Source organism: Tiliqua scincoides, chromosome 8, assembly GCF_035046505.1.
Source record: "Tiliqua scincoides isolate rTilSci1 chromosome 8, rTilSci1.hap2, whole genome shotgun sequence".
Taxonomy (NCBI): Eukaryota; Metazoa; Chordata; class Lepidosauria; order Squamata; family Scincidae; genus Tiliqua; species Tiliqua scincoides.
The window spans coordinates 18,628,027-18,647,156 of record NC_089828.1 but is presented as its reverse complement, the minus strand read 5'-3'; the positions used below and the strand labels follow the sequence as shown (position 1 = coordinate 18,647,156).

At 47.2% G+C, this 19,130-nt stretch overlaps 1 protein-coding gene across 2 annotated transcripts; it reads right to left on the bottom strand.

The window, feature by feature from the left end:
• Positions 1-595: 595 nt before the first annotated feature.
• Positions 596-16,544, bottom strand: FAM219B (family with sequence similarity 219 member B). Of its 2 annotated transcripts, none has more exons than XM_066636619.1 (6): positions 16,416-16,544; positions 12,933-13,029; positions 9,964-10,054; positions 4,486-4,563; positions 4,281-4,329; positions 596-3,655 (listed from the first exon to the last, which is right to left on the bottom strand). In XM_066636619.1, the coding sequence occupies exons 1-6, from the start codon at positions 16,515-16,517 to the stop codon at positions 3,500-3,502; spliced, it is 573 nt and encodes a 190-aa protein (XP_066492716.1). In that variant the 5' UTR covers positions 16,518-16,544; the 3' UTR covers positions 596-3,499. The 2 variants fall into 2 exon arrangements, with proteins under 2 accessions (XP_066492716.1, XP_066492717.1); XM_066636620.1 differs by having other exon boundaries at positions 12,933-13,023.
• Between the last annotated feature and the right edge of the window lie 2,586 nt (positions 16,545-19,130).

Genomic DNA, 19,130 nt, shown 5'->3' with positions numbered 1-19,130 from the left:
CCTGCTGCTTCTGCCCAAAAATCCAGGCGCAAAGCCTGGGGTGTGACCAGAAGTGGCTGGACACAAAGAATGGGGAGGTAAAGAGGCGCTTTGTGGAGCCCCCCCCCCCCCCCAGTGGAATGGTGACACTGTTCATGTAGTAGTCTGGAGAGCCCGGGTCTACACTTTCCTATAAATTCAAGGTGACTTACACTGCATACTGGGAAGAGAAATTTAACCAGCCTTACTACTGAGAAAGTGTACTTAGGACTGCAGCTTTGATCGCAGAGCTGCTAAAATAGACATGTCACTCTTAGAAGGAAAAATACTCGCTGGAGACCCCCCCCCCCAAATGCTTGAGGTCAAGTGCATATTTAAGGAGTTCAACAGCAACACTGATAAAGCAATTTGATACACATCTCTCTGCTGCCTGTATTAACACCCCAATGTAGTCCCTATATCAATAGAGTTGGTGCAACGGTCATTCAAAAGCTCTGTTTAGCAGCTTTTATCCAGCTCATCCTCACCACTATAACTGGACACAGACAAGAGCAACATCATGGATCTTGACACGCACCCCAGGAACCCTTTTCAGAAAACACAGAATAAGCAAAACTGCAGTAAAAGGTAGAGTTTTATTGATACACGCTCCCCTTGCTCGATAATATACAAAACAATTTGCCAGGTAATTCTCTGTATGTACAATAGTATTAGATATCTGATAAAGATTGTCCTCTGTGCATTTCAATATTTTAAGGCAGCTTTTAAGACTCTTACGGGGCAGTGGCACCGATCATGATCAGATCTGAAATCTCCACAACTTAATGTGGAATAAAAATGCAGCCCCTTCCCTTCAGGGCTTGTTTTGCAGCAGAGACCCAACATCTCGAGTGTGCTGCTAGTGTCTCGGTTTGTAATAAATAAGCACTACCCCATTAAAGCTTATTGCAGTTAACTTAGAATAAATAGCTCTGTCTCGGACATGAGCTGACCTTCTACAGCTGAGAGGCTGTTGCTGGAGGGCCTGAGGCTTTCAGGCAAACGTTGCTTTGCGTAGCAATATTAAAAGCAACTAATACTTGGCTACATCAGTCATCTGCTTAACCAAACTTCTATGCCTAAGTTTACCTTTCAGCAATGGGCTGAAAAAGTGAAGGCAGAGTTAACCTCCCCACTTGCTGGGAATACTCCCCAATGGAGCAACATGAAAGCATTCTTGGTGGTGGTCTGGTTTCTTTCCATGGTCTACCACTCCATCCCTTGATGGATTAAAACCAAAACCAGCTCAGCATCCTTGCTGGGCACCTTTTCATGCCCCCCACTATGAGATCAAGCCATGAGGATGCAGCCATGGGAACAGGAGGTTACATGCAGGCCACAAGTACAAGGTGAGAGTCTACCAAGTTTACAGGCATTGGTAAGTTTTCTAGGCAGAGAAAAAACAGCCTTTGGTTTACCAACAGGAGCATGATGCCCAAGAGAATAGTGTACAAACATCTCACTTGGGTTGTCAGTGGAGTCCAAGACATCTGGACCTGCTATCCAGGCTGTAGTGCTGTTTAGGTTTCAGGGGCTCTCATTCTCCAAAAGCAATGCAACAAAAAGAATCAGCATGACTGATGCACTGTCCTCCAAGGAACACAGGCTCAGTAAGACTGCTGCAGTAACTGCATACAATACACATCATTGCTACTCCTAGAACAACGGGCTAGCCAAGGCTCATCCCAAAATTCTCCCCTCTATCCCAATTCAAAACAATGACCTATAACAGCAGTCTCCAAACTGGAGACAGCTGAAAAAGCCCTCCCCGTCCCAGCCAGCGCTTACTGTTCCACAGGCCTGGCATACTATCCCATCCCAAGGATGCCCTAGACAGTTGTGTCTATTGCCAACAGCCTGAGCAGGCCTTGAGACAGGATGTCCAGGCAGACATGACTGCCCAAAGCGTCCTTGTGATGAGATCAGGTGCCAGGAGCAGCAGCAGTATGGTGGAACTGTAAAGGGAGGACTATCTCCAAATGCCGGATCTGGCCCACGGGCCTTGTTTGGGAAAGCCCTGACCTATAATAATGCTAACAGACTTTCAATCCTGTGCTATCACTATCCTGCAGACCTACAGATGATCTGTTGCTTGTGACACAGAAAGGGAGGATCTAGGCTCTCATGATCTTAGTTCACATGTATCAGTTAGTATCACTAAATTCACATGAAAAGATAGACAAATTCTACTACTGTTTCTTATAAGCTGCCAGACATAGTATATGGGAAAGTGTCTCATTTCTTGTGACCTGGACAAAAAAAAAAACCTAGTTCCTGTGTGCCTGTGAAGGTGGCTTAAATTCCAGTATGTAATTTTTTCAGAAAAGTGTCAGAATAATAGAAATAAAAGCATCCTTGAACAACAGAGGCACCGCCACTGTGCTGAAGATATCATTCCATCACAGGCAACATGGGATACAGATGCAAAGATCCTACCCTCTCTCTTTATCAAACTGGACAAAGCACTTCTTTAAGTGCTGAAGGGGGGACAGGGCAGGAGGATCGCAAGCTTATCTGAATCAGCACCAACTCCCATCAAAGGAACTGCCATCACAATGACCTGAACCAGCTAATCACTGACAATCTTCATAAGTGCCAACCTCTGCTGTTTCCCAGAGAAATATCAGCTTAGCATCTGGCCTGCCCTTGGCTTTTCTGTCAGAAAGGGCAGGCCTGCAAGGCAGGTGAGGTCTACCTAAGCCCTCCTTCTGAGCAAATACACACCCAAAGTCTTGGTAAGTCTTTGTGTCACTGGGACCAATATCAGACTGTGTAGCAGTTCAAGCCCCTTCGAATGGTCTGGGAGGACATGGGTGGCAGGAGAGCTTCAAAACACCCACATACCAGCAGGTGATTTTCCAATGCAAGAAGCCCGAGACCCACCCACACAGCAGGCATGAAGAGCTCTTCTGTCCTGCCATGCCCCACTAGCACCTGGAAGGCCTTTACAACCCTAAAGAGAAAGCTGTTTACGATCCTAAGCAGTGTAGGAAAACTGACTTCCATTGACCCTGTATGGTGTGTTCTTTTATTTATATACAGATTTGGGGAAATTGCAAAAAATAAACTAGAGTTAGCTGCTCTTTCATCTCATAATTTCCTTTCACAATAGAAGAACTTGCCTTTAAAGGAAGAGAACTCTCATATTGACCTCTTTGCCCATCCACTGGGTAGCTTCTGTCCACAAAGGCAAGGACACCAGCTGGCCACACTCTCCCCCAAGTACTTCAACCTAAGAAGTTCTATATTGCACCACAGAGCTAAATTTACGAGAATGCCTGGGGCCCTAAGCAAGTGCCTGTAGTGCAATGGTATGTCCCGGTCTTCCAGTCACCAGAGCACTCTTCCTTCCCCCACCCAACTGGTCTGACCCAAGATCTGGTGCTGGATTTCTGCCACCTCCCATCAGGCAGCTGTACGTCCCCAAAGTAGAAAGTGCTGGTTTCTTGACCTGTGCAATGCAGCCCTCTGAGACTTCCTCTTACTGAATGGAGCAGGACGCAGACTCCCCAAAGCAGCAGGAACAAGGTGAGGAAGAAACAGGTTTGGGAGGGATGAGGTCAAGATCCTCATCATCAGGGATTTCATCAAGGCGATACCCATCCTGCAGCAATTGACGGCTGAGATCCTGGTTGACCTGATAAGCGAAGGAGAAGTGGTGAAACCTTCCAGCAAAGGCACTCAGACAGGAAACGGATTCTCCCTACCTCAAACCAACAACATTCATTCCATATTGAGGACTGTACATATTCCGTGTATCTGTTCGTAAACAGCCTCAATTCATATGTAACGGGAAACCACAATTTCCCATTGCAGGACCTTCTCCTTTTGAGAGTCATGAGCTCTCTCCTCTTTCCCTACCCTTACCTCCTCTGCTCACACAAGTCAGGCATTCTGGTTTTTTTTTTATTTTTTAAAACCTGTGACTCCACAGCTTGCACAAAACCAGGAACTGCGATTGAACTTAACCTTCTGAACCAGTTGGCTTCATGTTGTGGCTTCAAAGTCAGAGTTCTGTCTCATGTTCTAGCCCTTTATGCCTGACCCTCTAGCATCACTCTCTTCACCCTCCCTTTTCCCTTCAAATCTAGGGAGTGGAAGGAGCAGCTACAGTGCTCCCTCTGTTGCCTTCCTGTGCCAATATCTAAACTGCAAGCCTCTCAGGGCAGAGAACTGAATTTTCACCTCATGTAACACACAATGGACACTGAAGCTGCAATATTAACAACACGAAGGAGGAGCAAAACATGCATCAAGCTTGCCTCCGCCGAGGAATATCCAGAGGAACATCTCGATTCCAACTCCCCGTCACTAGGAGAAGAACACAAACATCAGGATGAGTCAAAGAACATTTCAAACAAATCACTAATTCCCAGTTTGCTTTGCAATGCAACAAGGCGTAGATCTCTCCAACTTCTTTGAGCTCTTCTTGTCCCATTCATCAAGCATTGCCCAATCATTCCTCACCTGTCAGAATCCAAGGACACCAGGGTTTCATCTGAGGTCTGGCGGAGAGCAGCGTAGCCCTTGTTGAACTTCACTGACCTGTGGAAAGAGGGACTACTCAGTATGAAGCATCCCAGGGGCACTGACTAGAGTGCTTGAAGAGTCAAGCCATGACCAGAGAAGGTTGGGTATGAATTGTCATTTTTTAGAGCACAGTGATACATCACATATTCTGCACTACATACAGGACCCCCATGGATACCAAATTCTGCAGATAATTAAATCTGTGGTTGGGCCTTAGAAGACCTCCCAGACATGACTGGAAGTGACTTCCAGTCACATCCAGGAGGTGGTCTCGGGCGCGAGGAGTCTGTGTGCCTCAGAAGGCCTCCAGATCTAACTGAAAGGCACTTCTGGTCACATCCAGGAGGTCCTTTGAGGCCCTCCAGCCATGGGCCCAGCATCCGTGGATGTCGAGCTCATGGATAAGGAGGGCCCACTGTAATGACAGACACGCGTTCCAATTCCCCTCGCGTCCTTGGGATAGGGAAGGGCAAAAACTAAACAAGCCCCTTTACAAAGAACAAAATGTATGAGACTGTATATAGTGTTGATTCTGAGAAATCCTCAAGTCCGACAGCAAAGAAATTCTGCAATCAACGTGGATATATGAAGCTACCTCCTTCGAAACCAGAACACTGGCCCATCTATCCCATGGCAATCAAGAAGAACCAATGCCTGTTAGAGTATCATCAAGCTCTCTGGCAGAGGTCTTTCCCACCACTGTCTTGCTAGACATGTTAACTGGAAATGCCGGTACAGAACCTGGAACATTTCTCATGCCAAATGTATGCTCCATCATCAAGCTACAGCCCTTCTCTTAGTTCTGCAAGCTGCAGGGATTTGCATGAGCTTGCACATTTCCAAAGTTTATTCCATCTGCTATTAGCCATAGGCAGCATTACATAATAATTTTTAGGGCTACAACCCTGCACACCTGAGAACAAGTTCTACAGCTCCCATCCCAACTTCTCAGATTTCCCTGCAAGCCAAAAGCTTGCTTTTCTGGAGATGAAAAAACACAGGATGCTCGAACTCCTGCCCTTAATAACAACGTCCCAGTTTGCTGGGGGGCAGCTGCCCTCAGGCCAGCAGGACATCTAGTACTGCACAGAACCCCATCTCAGATGTCTTGTTTTCCCACTGCCACTTTGGGAAAGTGGCAGAAATCACTTCTGAGCAGTGCAAGAGTCATCTGTAATTTCTTGGGAGAAGACCCCCCCCCCCCCAATTTATCTTCTCAAGCCCTTTAGGTATGCCGGAAAAGGAGGGGGGGTTGCCAGGGATTGGTGGCTACCAAATGTAATGACTAGCTGATAAGCCAAGCCAACATTTGTGGACCCCTGCATATTACCATTTAAATTGCAAGGTAACTCTGCACATTAATTCTCATCTCTTGCACTGTGAGTCATTTATATATCTGCTGTTCAGGGAAAGAAAGAGCAGAGCATTTGAGGACACCTTGAAAATCCTTGGACAGCAGACTCTGAGAGCAAAGTTTAGCACTAGACATAAGCAGCTTCCTTATACAGTGCCAGACTGTTGGTTCATCTAGCTCAGGATTGTCAAGACTGACTGGCAATGGCTCTCCAGGGATTCAAGGCAGGGTTCTTTCCTAGATCTACCCAGAGATGTCATGGGCCTTCTGCATGGAAAGCATGTAGTCTTCCACTGAGCCCTGGCCTAAAGAAGCCAGTGTGGCCCAGCTGACACCCACCCACCTTAAACTACAGTCCCCACAGACTTTGATCACTACTCTCATCCATTAGGCACTGCAGCCATCTTGACCAATGCTGTGTATTCGTGTTATCCATTCCCAGGCGGTTTTGAGTAATGATTGTTCTGCTGTTGACCAGAGCTGGACTGAACTCTCTAAAGCAACACTCTGTTCATAGCCACCCAGGTGGGAAGGCAGAAGGGACCTTTGCCAGTCACCACTACCAAGACCCAGGAAAGATCATGCTAGGGCTCCAAAAGGAAGGCTGTTCCACCAGTCATAAGAACATAAGAACAGCCCCACTGGATCAGGCCATAGGCCCATCTAATCCAGCTTCCTGTATCTCACAGCGGCCCACCAAATGCCCCAGGGAGCACACCAGATAACAAGAGACCTCATCCTGGTGCCCTCCCCTACATCTGGCATTCTGACTTAACCCATTCCTAAAATCAGGAGGTTGCACATACTCATCATGGCTTGTACCCCATAATGGATTTTTCCTCCAGAAACTCGTCCAATCCCCTTTTAAAGGCGTCTAGGCTAGACGCCAGCACCACATCCTGTGGCAAGGAGTTCCATAGAATGACCACGCGCTGAGTAAAGAAATATTTTCTTTTGTCTGTCCTAACCCGTCCAACACTCAATTTTAGTGGATGTCCCCTGGTTCTGGTATTATGTGAGAGTGTAAAGAGCATCTCCCTATCCACTCTGTCCATCCCCTGCATAATTTTGTATGTCTCAATCATGTCCCCCCTCAAGCGTCTCTTTTCTAGGCTGAAGAGGCTCAAACGCCGTAGCCTTTCCTCATAAGGAAGGTGCCCCAGCCCCGTAATCATCTTAGTCGCTCTCTTTTGCACCTTTTCCATTTCCACTATGTCTTTTTTGAGATGCGGCGACCAGAACTGGACACAATACTCCAGGTGTGGCCTTACCATCGATTTGTACAACGGCATTATAATACTAGCCGTTTTGTTCTCAATACCCTTCCTAATGATCCCAAGCATAGAATTGGCCTTCTTCACTGCCGCCGCACATTGGGTCGACACTTTCATCGACCTGTCCACCACCACCCCAAGATCTCTCTCCTGATCTGTCACAGACAGCTCAGAACCCATCAGCCTATATGTGAAGTTTTGATTTTTTGCCCCAATGTGCATGACTTTACACTTACTGACATTGAAGCGCATCTGCCATTTTGCTGCCCATTCTGCCAGTCTGGAGAGATCCTTCTGGAGCTCCTCACAATCACTTCTGGTCTTTACCACTCGGAAAAGTTTGGTGTCGTCTGCAAACTTAGCCACTTCACTGCTCAACCCTGTCTCCAGGTCATTTATGAAGAGGTTGAAAAGCACCGGTCCCAGGACAGATCCTTGGGGCACACCGCTTTTCACCTCTCTCCATTGTGAAAATTGCCCATTGACACCCACTCTCTGCTTCCTGGCCTCCAACCAGTTCTCAATCCACGAGAGGACCTGTCCTCTAATTCCCTGACTGTGGAGTTTTTTCAGTAGCCTTTGGTGAGGGACCGTGTCAAACGCCTTCTGAAAGTCCAGATATATAATGTCCACGGGTTCTCCCGCATCCACATGCCTGTTGACCTTTTCAAAGAATTCTATAAGGTTTGTGAGGCAAGACTTACCCTTACAGAAGCCATGCTGACTCTCCCTCAGCAAGGCCTGTTCGTCTATGTGTTTTGAGATCCTATCTTTGATGAGGCATTCCACCATCTTACCCGGTATGGATGTTAGGCTGACTGGCCTATAGTTTCCCCGGGTCCCCCCTCTTTCCCTTTTTAAAAATAGGCATGACATTTGCTATCCTCCAATCTTCTGGCACCATGGCCGTTTTGAGGGACAAGTTGCATACCTTAGTCAAGAGATCTGCAACTTCATTCTTCAATTCCTTAATAACCCTTGGGTGGATGCCATCAGGGCCCGGTGACTTATTGATCTTTAATTTATCAATGAGGTCTGAAACATCTTCTCTTTTAACCTCTATCTGACTTAACTCCTCGGTCAGGAGGGGCCGTTCGGGCAGCGGTATCTGCCCGAGGTCTTCTGCCATGAAGACAGATGCAAAGAACTCATTTAATTTCTCTGCCATCTCTAAGTCTCCTTTTATCTCCCCTTTCCCTCCCTCACCATCCAGAGGGCCAACCGCTTCTCTGGCGGGTTTCCTGCTTCTAACATATTTGAAGAAGCTTTTATTGTTCCCCTTAATGTTGCTGGCCATGCGTTCCTCATAGTCTCGCTTGGCCTCCCATATCACCTTCTTACATTTCTTTTGCCACGGTTTATGTTCCTTTTTATTCTCCTCATTAGGGCAAGACTTCCATTTACGGAAGGAAGCTTCCTTGCCCTTCACAGCCTCTCTAACTTGGCTGGTTAGCCATGCGGGCACCCTCCTGGATTTAGTGGAACCCTTCTTTCTTTGCGGTATACACCTCTGCTGGGCCTCTATTACAGTTGTTTTAAGCAGCCTCCATGCACTCTGGAGAGATTGGACTCTTTTTACCCTCCCTTTCAACCTCCTTCTAACCAGCCTCCTCATTTGAGGGAAGTCCGCCCGTCGGAAGTCAAGGGTTTTTGTGAGAGATTTGCCTGGTATTCTTCCCCCAACGTGCACGTCAAAACGGATCACAGCATGATCACTGTTCCCCAATGGCTCAGTAACGTTTACATCTCTAACCAGGTCCTGCGTACCACACAAAATTAAATCCAGAGTCAACTGTCCTCTGGTGGGCTCCGTGACTAGCTGATCTAAGCCACAGTCATTTAGCACGTCAAGAAATCCAATTTCCTTATCGTTACCAGAACACAAATTGACCCAGTCAATATGAGGATAATTGAAGTCCCCCATGATTACAACCCTGTCCCTCCTTGTCACCTCCCTGATCTGTTTCCTCATTTCAAGGTCCCCATCAGATTTCTGGTCTGGAGGACGATAGCACACCCCCAGTATTACATCGCTGCACAAGCCTGGTAATTTAACCCACAGAGATTCTACGGTGGAGTCGGACCCACCTTCAATCTCTACTTTGCTGGATACTTCCCTTCCTTAACATAAAGGGCCACCCCACCTCCAACACGCCCCTGCCTGTCCCTCCTGTAGAGTTTATAGCCCGGGATTGCGGTATCCCACTGATTCTCCGCATTCCACCAGGTTTCCGTTATGCCCACTATGTCAATATTTTCCCTTGTCACCAGACATTCCAGTTCTCCCACCTTTGCTCGTAGACTTCGGGCATTCGCATAAAAGCATTTATACACGGAATGCCCCAGGATGGGCTGCTTATTTGCTCCTTTGTCCCCGCATCCTCTCATTGTGCCGAACCGTCTATCACATCCCATCACCCTACCTTTCCCAATTTCTTCTCCTACCCTGCCTTTGTCTTGTTGTTCTCTAACCTCCCCATCCTCATCCCATAGGGTTCCATTCCATAGGCTCCATTCTGGTTCAAATGGAGCCCGTCCCTCTTGTACAGAGAGTCACAAGAGCCAACGGGTTTGACCAGGGCTGGTCTCTTTCACAATGGCAATGAGCTTCAATTATTCCACACTCAGGGGTTCCATGTACTGTTCCTAGTCCTCCCGGCTACGCAGCGCCCAAGACAGATACCTGGGGCCAGGTTTCCAAGGCGCTCAGCTCCTGCACGCCCTGCAAGCTGGGCAAACTCTGAAAAGCATATCACCATTCAACAATAAGAGGAAAATGGCTGGGACCTCTTGGCTGCTGGTTTGGGTTGATGCCGGACCGTTCCTGAAAGCACTCCCTTCCTCCGCAGCATCGCCTTTGCCATCTCTCGATGCTTCTCTGCAACCCAAAACAGTAACACAGAGAGAGATAGTGAGCACTCAAGTTGCCTCTGTGCTTTTGAGGAGGTTATGATTCTGCCTTCCTCCATCCAGAGACTGACACTCATTGCCAATTCCGAGCGAATTCACCCACATATTTACAGTGGGCCCCTCTGTATCTGCAAGGGATCCATTTCAGGACCCACCTACCCCTGTGCTGGTACTGAATTCCATGGCTAATGAAATCCGTGGGAGAAGGGGGCCTGCACTGGCAAACTGAAAGGGCCTTTCAAAGTGTGCCGGAGACCTTCTGAGGCATTGCAAGGTCATGCACAATTGTAAGGCACTTCCCGTCGCATCCAGGAGGTCACTGAGGCCCTCCAGCCACAGGCTCGGAACCCACAAATATTCACATTCGCAGATAAGGAGGGTCCACTGTACTGCATGATGGCGACTGAAGCAGACACCTTGTGGCAGCTGTATCAATATGGAAGGCTGGTCACCGAAGCCTTCTGATCAAGGTGCAGATGTTGTCACACTTTCTCAGGTACATGGACCCCAGAAACAGTGAAGGCACTGGAAACGTTTGCCACAGCGATTAGCTTTCCTGGTTGTAGGAGCCATCAAAGGGAGTGTCCTGAGGGGTGACCCTCAAGGTAGATTAAAATGATGTACACATGCCCGATCTTGTCTGATCTCAGAAGCTAAGCAGGGTCAGGCCTGGTTAGTACTTGGATGGGAGACCGCATGGGAATACCGGATGCTGTAGGCTTATACCATAGTCTTTTGAGACTGAAGGCTGCCAACCAATGCCGTTTTTAAAAAATCACTTTTTTGGTGATAAATGTCTCCTTTAAAGTGAAACTTGAATTAAATTTGAACACACAAATCTTAAACTGAACTCCTGACCCTTTTCTGAATTTATTAAAGGCCATTTTTCACAGTAAAGAAAGCCCTGTAGGGGAAAGCCGGCGTGATATAGAGGCTAAGTATGTAATCCAACACACACACTTTGCTGGGAATATGCCTCATTTAATGCACTGGGATTTCTGAGTGGACGTGCATAGGATTGCACTGTAAGAGACTCTGGAAGGAATCAGGAATTCCCCATTTCAAATCTTGACTCTGCCACAAGCTCACTAGGGAGCCTTAGATGAGCAATTCCCTCTCAGCCTCAGTCTTCCTTCCTGCACTGTGGGGATAATACTTGCCATACTTGCTTTACAGAGTTGCTGTAAGGACTACATAGCACATGTAAAGCATTTTCACATTCAGAAAGTGCTATTCAAATGCAAATTATTATTGTTCAACCATCTTTGTCAGTCGTTATGGAGCAGAATAGTTCATGTACTTACATTATGGCTCAACAGTGGGGGGCAAATCACCACAGGTGCCATCCACTGAACTATAGGGAGACCTTTTTTAAATCTAGGAACTCCCTGATCTGTACAACTGACTCAGATTACAACCCTAGGCATGTTTACTCATAAGTAAGGCCCACTGAGTTCAATGAGACTTATTCCCAGGCAAGTGCATCTTGGATTGCAGCCTTCGGTAGTCTAGTAGGAGAAACTCAGGGCTGGTAGTGGGACAACTACCCCTAAGGTGTTTACAGTGAAGAGTCAACTCTCTTTTTCTAAAAATATTAACAAACGTTATGTCAAATATTTGAGAAACAAACATACCCTTTGAGACAGGATAAACATTTTAGCGACTTTTAAATCAATGTTTTATCACAGTCCATTTACACTTTTATTTCGCAACTACTGACTGTACTGTACTATAAGTGTAAGTTATGCAAGTGCACACAAAATAATCACACATTCTTCCCCAGTTGGTCTGCCTCTACTTCCCCTCCTTCCTCAATGGTCTCCCTTGTGTCAATTTTCTCCTATGATCACTCTGAGACAAGGACATACTTGTCACACTCTCTGTAAACCACTATTCATATGGATAGAAGATTAAATGGATTTTTAAAATTGAAATCAATGACTTAAAAATTGACCTTCGCAATTTAAAGCATGATTTCAGTCACCTTGGGCTGTAGCCAAAGGAAGGGAGGCCATGACTAAGTCCCAATAAAATTAATAGCACTGAAAGGAGAGACACAACAGACTTGCCTCATTCATTCAAGTGCACTTAGTCATGATTTAAAATCAAGCCACCCTGCTTGCTGGGTAGCAAAATATTCATGTTATGTAGCAAAGAAGCAAGTTCAGCTTCTCTCTGCTGGCTGGGAAGATTCATTCTCTTTCCTCTTGCAACAAAAACAGGGCTGTTTCTTCCTAACCCAAAGAAATCAGGACAATTTCTGTATCTCTAATCCATTGAATTTCCTTATTGTCATTTTGATCTGGCTTGATCCAATTAGCCAGCTTTGTCCTTACCATCGAGTTTAGATTTTTGCCCCCTTTAAGAATTTCATTCCTTCGATGGAATGACAAGATTGCAGCGCCAACAAAAACAAACCTTTTATACCTGGAGGGCAAGCTGCTCTGCTGGTGACACTTGACAAAATGATAGTTCCACTCTAAGATCCCTGACCAAGGCCAGCCCAAGATTTCCCAGCACTTCAGGCAGCGTACCAAACACTTTGCAGCATGCCAGCTGCCAGTTTCCTGACTCCTCTTTTCACTTCCTGGACTTGAAAAGGGATAAAGAAATGGAATGAAAGAAGCACAGGAGAGAAGAGTGGTGGACTAGAGTGGCTCTGATTCTCTAGCCCACCATTCTCCTCTCCTCCAGTAAGTTCTTTGATTAGTCTTTATTCCATTGGTTGCCTAGCGAGCAATTTTTCAGTTCCTTCCTGTAAAATGGGTTGCCAGCTCACCACTAACCTCAGGTGGGGATCCTGTGGGGAGAGGGAAAGCCATACAGAGATTCTGGGTTCGACTTACGCAGTTTGTCATGTATAGAAGGAGCTTTGCTCATAATGTAGGGGCCCCTTTTCTCCACGGCACCCTCTCTGCTCATCCTCTTCTTGTCCCTCTGCTCCTATGAGAAATGGAAGAATACATTAACCAAAATAATAAATTAGCATTTGTGCTTTCCAGTGTTCAAAGCATTTCATGTGTATTATTATTTATTATGAGAAGTTCTCTGCTTTGTACAGTACAACTGACTCCCTCCTTGCTGGTATTACTGTGATGGTTGAACATCTGGCCCTCTAAGGCCGAGAAGGAGTTGCTCAACTAAGGCCACCTAGCGAGTGTAGGGCAGAGGCAAGATTCAATCAGGTAGCCTCCTCTTAGCCACCATGCTGAAACACCTCTCCTGTTTAACCATCAGCTCATGTTTTAACCACAGATGCACTGAATATTGTATCTGCAGGACTATACAATCTCTTTCCTATTATGTTTTGATAATACAACCTCGGGAGCAATAACCTGACAATATGACATCAAGTTCCTTTGGATGAATGATCCTTTAGCCTGTCTTGCACTTCCTGTTTAGTGCTTAAAACATTTCAACATCAAAGATGACAACTGCAAAGGCTGGACACAAAGAAAGAGTCTTCAGTCAGACTGCTTGAACTGGCAAGAGGTTTTTAGGTGGGTGTATGCTAGAATGAGGTCTAAACAACAATTTGAAGCTCATTCCCAATGTCATTTCCTTTAAGGAAGTCTCACTTCCCATATTCACAGCTCAAAACTGCACTAGCAGCCATAAAAAAAGCTGTTGTTGGGATGGGCCTGTACAGTGATCTAGGAAGGAAGGAGAGCTCAGAACAGAAGGTCAGACCCACCAACAGACATGTTATCCTTTCCAAGGCCTGGGGTTCAGCTGCTCCTAGCAATCTGGCTCTCTCAATTTTTGTCATGTCTCAGCATGAGGCCACCCCCACCCCCCTCCATGACTGGTTTAGATAGTTTTAAAACAGGATTACACAAATTCTTAGAGAAATCTTCCATCGTCAGTTGGAGAACGAACTAGAACCTCAAGCTTCAGAAGCAGTATACCACTGAATACCAATTGCTTGGGGAGCAACAGTTGGAGTGGATTATTGCCTTCAAGTCCAGCTATCCCAGAACAATTTGGCTGGTCACTATGTAATACAGAATGCTGGGCTAGATGGATCCTTAGTGTGATCATTAGATGAGCTCCGCCAAATCAGGCAAAGCCCCCCATCTAATCCAGTCAGATCTTCTTATTGGGCCAATACATACTTATGTTGTGCTTGTACTCTGAATACTTTGTACATTTAGTTCTGGTTATTCTGCAACAAGAGCTGGAAAAGGTTCAGAAAATGACAACCATCATGAACCAAAAGCTTTCCTACAGAGCAGGGGTCTCCAAACCCCAGCCCAGAGGCCAGATGTGGCCCGCAGCAAGCCTCTTTCCACCCGCAACCAACCTCTGAAAGCCTCTGGTCCACTCAGCTGAACATGACCAGAACTGTGCTCTGATTGTGTCTGGAGGGTGTTCTGAGGGCCAGAGAGGTTGAATGAATGAGCCCATTTATTCATTTATTCACTCATCTAAGTTCCATCTCTAATTTATTTATTTAAATTTTATATTTAAATTTTTTTTCTGGCCCTCCACACCACGCCAGATATTGGATGCGGCCCTCTGGCCAAAATGTTTGGAGACCCCTGCTACAGAGCAGTGGTTCTCACACATTTAGCACCGGGACCCACTTTTCAGAAGGAGAATCTGTCAGGACCCACCGGAAGTGATGTCATGACTGAAAGAGACATCACCAAGTAGGAAAATTTTTTTAACAATCCTAGGCTGCAATTCTACCCACATTTACCCAGGAGTAAGTCCCATTGACTATCATTGTTAAAAGAATATAAACAGTAGCTTGTTAAAAGTACAGGCCTGTAACATTTCCCCAAATGCAGTCACATGCCATGGTAGCATCAAGTCTAATATATTCAAAATAAAATATTGAAATGAATGAGGACCCGCCTGAAATTGGCTTGTAACCCACCTAGTGGGTCCAGATCCATAGTTTGAGAAACAGTGCTACAAGGAATGACTAAGGTCCCAATACTATCCAAATTTTCAGCACTGGTGCCGCTGTAATGGAGCCCTGAGGTAAGAGAACAAATGTTCCCATAACATAAGGAGCCTTCTGTGACTGCCTGCCCACCATAGGATGCAGTGCACGCCCCACTGGTACTGGAAAATTGGATAGGATTGGGCCCTAAAGTATCAGGACACAGTGGGTATGTTAGGGGAACATACAATCATGGCTTATAAAATGAAGAAACTTCTCCCTCGTGATTCTAGAACTTCAGTGAAATGGACTGGCAAGAGTTCTAACACAGCACAGTTCTAATACAGGGACTTTGGGCACAATCCTAACCAGATCTACTCAGAAGTAAGTCCTATTTTGTTCAGTGGGGCTTACTCTCAGAAAAGTATGGTTAGGACTGCAGCCTTAGTCACACAGTGCAGAGAGCTAGTGTGGAATCTGCAGTACTTCACAAGCATGGCTAGTGGTAGTTGGGCCCCACCATCCATGGCAAACAATGCAGTGTTGTCCCAGCCCTGCTGGAAATGGAGATGGCTCACTGTACAAATGGGCAAGATGTGGCTGTGCAGCTACCGGGCCCTTCAAAAGAGGCATGGTTTGGTGAAAGAGGGTACAGAGCAAAGCCCCAACTGTGGGGCAGCAAGACACACACTCGTGTGCACAGCAGCCATCTCTGGGGGCAGTGATAAATTTAAAATGAGGTGCCTGCCAAAGATGATAGCTGGAAAAGTGGCATTCCCTGTCCCCATTTAAAAAGCTCTGATACAATAGTTAGAATGTCAGACTAAGCCTAGGGAGAGCTTGGTACAAAACTCCACTCAGCCATGACACTCAGTGGCCCATCTTCGGACTGTCACGCTCTCTCTCTCTCTCAGCCAAAGCTACCTCATGCTGTTGTTGGAGTTCCACAGACTAATTAACATGCTGCGTAAAGAAATATTTTTTTTGCCTGTTCTACCACTCCATGTTAGCAGGTGCCCCCTGGTTCTTGTGGCAAGGGTTTCCACAGGCTAATTCACATGCTGGGAAAGAAAAATTTTCTTTGGCTTGTTCTAGCATTCCATGTCCGCAGGTGCACCTTGGTTCCTGTGGCAGGGAGTTCCACTGGCTAATTAGCACTATGTTAGCGGGTGCCCCTGGTTCCTGCGGCAGGGAGTTATTTAGCAGTCCATGTTAGTAGGTGCTCCCTGGTGCCTGGTTCCTGCTAATTAGCAGTCCATGTTAGTAGGTGCTCCCTGGTTCCTGTAGCAAGGAGCTCCACAAGCTAATCAGCACTCCATGTTAGCAGGTGCCCCCTGGTTCCTGTGGCAGGGAGTTCCACAGGCTAACAGTGGCAGCGCAGCCCACCAGCCAGGCCCCTTCCCCTGACAAGAGCCGAACGGACACCGGAGCTCCTCACCATGTCGCTGCTGGGCCCGGGCTGAGGCCCGCCATCCCTCCGCCTCGAGGGCGGCTGCTGCTGCGGCTGCTGCTCCTCAGCCGCTCCATCGCTCGTCACCATGGCCGCTTCCCAAGCCGGCCGACGCGAAACCCCGCCCCTCGGCAGCCTCATCAGGGGATAATGAGAGGGCGCGAGAGGGAAGGATCCTCCCCTGGCAGGAAGGGACACAGAGCTATAAAAGGTCTAGAGTGACGAGCTCACAGTTTGCGTAGGTACCCCGTGGGTTCTCCTTGCAAAACATTGCTCAGGAGTGAACGAAGCGGTAGTTGAGCTTAGAAATCCATAGCCCAGTGCTTCTCAAACTCTTCAGCACCACGACCCACTTTCAGTCGGGACCCACCAGAAACGATTGACCTGGAAATGATGTTCTGACCAGAGAAGGCACCATCAAGTATGAAAATAACACCCCCCCGCATCCATCAAGTACATTAAAAGTTCCCATTAATTTTAACATTACATATTGAGACATAAACCAGAACAGAGCCAAATATAACCAGTGCGGTTCAGTTACCAGGGAACAAATTAGTCCAGGGAAGCTGTCAGGTCGCAGCGCTGTTTCAGAGGCACAGGGGGCAGTTCCAGCCTTCCTGCTGCCTTTGGTTTGGGGTGGGACAAGCTCCTCCTGCCAAGAACAGCCGCACTCAAAGTCTGGGACTTCTTCCTTCTCGATTCCGACTGGGGAGCAGGAGGAAAACAGTTGCAGTGTATAAATACAGAAAGTATCTGTGTGTGTATTTAGATAGGTAATCTATATCTATCTATCCATCTATCTAGATCTAACTATAGCATGCATAGATTAGATTAGATTAGATTAGAGATAGATAGAATACATGCTAGGGATTCCAGCACGTTCCAGGACTGTGTTGTTTGGAACTTTGTCCTGCCAGGTGATGCCGAGGATGCGTCGGAGGCAGCGCATGTGGAAAGCGCTCAGTTTCCTCTCCTGTTGTGAGCGAAGAGTCCATGACTCGCTGCAGTACAGAAGTGTACTCAGGACGCAAGCTCTGTAGACCTGGATCTTGGTATGTTCCGTCAGCTTCTTGTTGGACCAGACTCTCTTTGTGAGTCTGGAAAACGTGGTAGCTGCTTTACCGATGCGCTTGTTTAGCTCGGTATCGAGAGAAAGAGTGTCGGAGATTGTTGAGCCAAGGTACACAAAGTCATGGACAACCTCCAGTTCATGCTCAGAGATTGTAATGCAGGGAGGTGAGTCCACATCCTGAACCATGACCTGTGTTTTCTTCAGGCTGATTGTCAGTCCAAAATCTTGGCAGGCCTTGCTAAAACGATCCATGAGCTGCTGGAGATCTTTGGCAGAGTGGGTAGTGACAGCTGCATCGTCGGCAAAGAGGAAGTCACGCAGACATTTCAGCTGGACTTTGGATTTTGCTCTCAGTCTGGAGAGGTTGAAGAGCTTTCCGTCTGATCTGGTCCGGAGATAGATGCCTTCTGTTGCAGTTCCAAAGGCCTGCTTCAGCAGGACAGTGAAGAAAATCCCAAACAAGGTTGGTGCAAGAACACAGCCCTGCTTCACTCCGCTTCGGATGTCAAAAGGATCTGATGTGGAGCCATCAAAGACAACAGTGCCCTTCATGTCCTTGTGGAAAGATCTGATGATGCTGAGGAGCCTGGGTGGACATCCAATCTTGGGGAGAACCTTGAAGAGGCCGTCTCTGCTGACCAGGTCGAAAGCCTTTGTGAGATCTATGAAGGCTATAAAGAGTGGCTGTCGTTGTTCCCTGCATTTCTCCTGCAGTTGTCTAAGGGAGAATACCATATCAGTGGTGGACCTGTTGGCTCGGAATCCACACTGCGATTCTGGATAGACGCTCTCTGCAAGTACCTGGAGCCTCTTTAGTACAACTCGGGCAAACAGCTTTCCTACAACGCTAAGGAGAAAGATGCCGCGGTAGTTGTTGCAGTCACCCCTGTCACCTTTGTTCTTGTACAGCGTGATGATGTTTGCATCCCTCATGTCTTGAGGTACTCCACCTTCTCTCCAGCAGAGACAGAGGATTTCATGCAGCTCAGTGACAATGATCTCTTTGCAGCATTTTAGGACTTCAGCAGGGATGCTGTCTTTTCCAGGTGCCTTGCCAAAGGCAAGGGAGTCCAGGGCCACGTGAAGTTCTTCTAGGGTTGGTTCACTGTCAAGCTCTTCCAGCACAGGCAGGCACTCAATGTTGTTCAGTGCTTCTTCGGTGACTACATTTTCTCTGGAATATAGCTCAGAGTAGTGCTGCACCCAGCGTTCCATCTGCTGCGCCCGATCCTGGATGACCTCGCCTGTGGCAGACTTCAGAGGGGCAATTTTCTTCTGTGTTGGACCTAGGGCCTGCTTGATACCATCATACATCCCCTTGATGTTGCCCGTGTCAGCTGCTATCTGTATCTGGGAACAGAGCTGGAGCCAGTAGTCGTTAGCACATCTCCTGGCAGTCTGTTGGACTTTGCTGCGAGCAGTTCGGAGGACCTGCAGGTTGCGCTCACTGGGACAGGCCTTGTATGCTGCTTGAGCTCTCCTCTTTTCCTCAATGACTGGTGTCAACTCCTCAGAGTGGGCTTCAAACCAGTCTGCCGCCTTGTTGGTCTTCTTGCCGAATATGGACAAGGCAGTGTTGTAAACGGTATTCTTGAAATGTTCCCATCTGTTGGATGCGTTTGCGTCGGCCG

Coding starts and splice junctions, on each gene's coding strand:
- FAM219B (XM_066636619.1), bottom strand. CDS start 16,517: ATGGTGACGAGCGATGGAGCGGCTGAGGAGCAGCAGCCGCAGCAGCAG. Junction 10,055..12,932: donor TTCTATACATGACAAACTGC/GTAAGTCGAACC, acceptor TTTGGGTTGCAG/AGAAGCATCGAGAGATGGCA. Junction 3,656..4,280: donor CTGGATATTCCTCGGCGGAG/GCAAGCTTGATG, acceptor TTCGCTTATCAG/GTCAACCAGGATCTCAGCCG.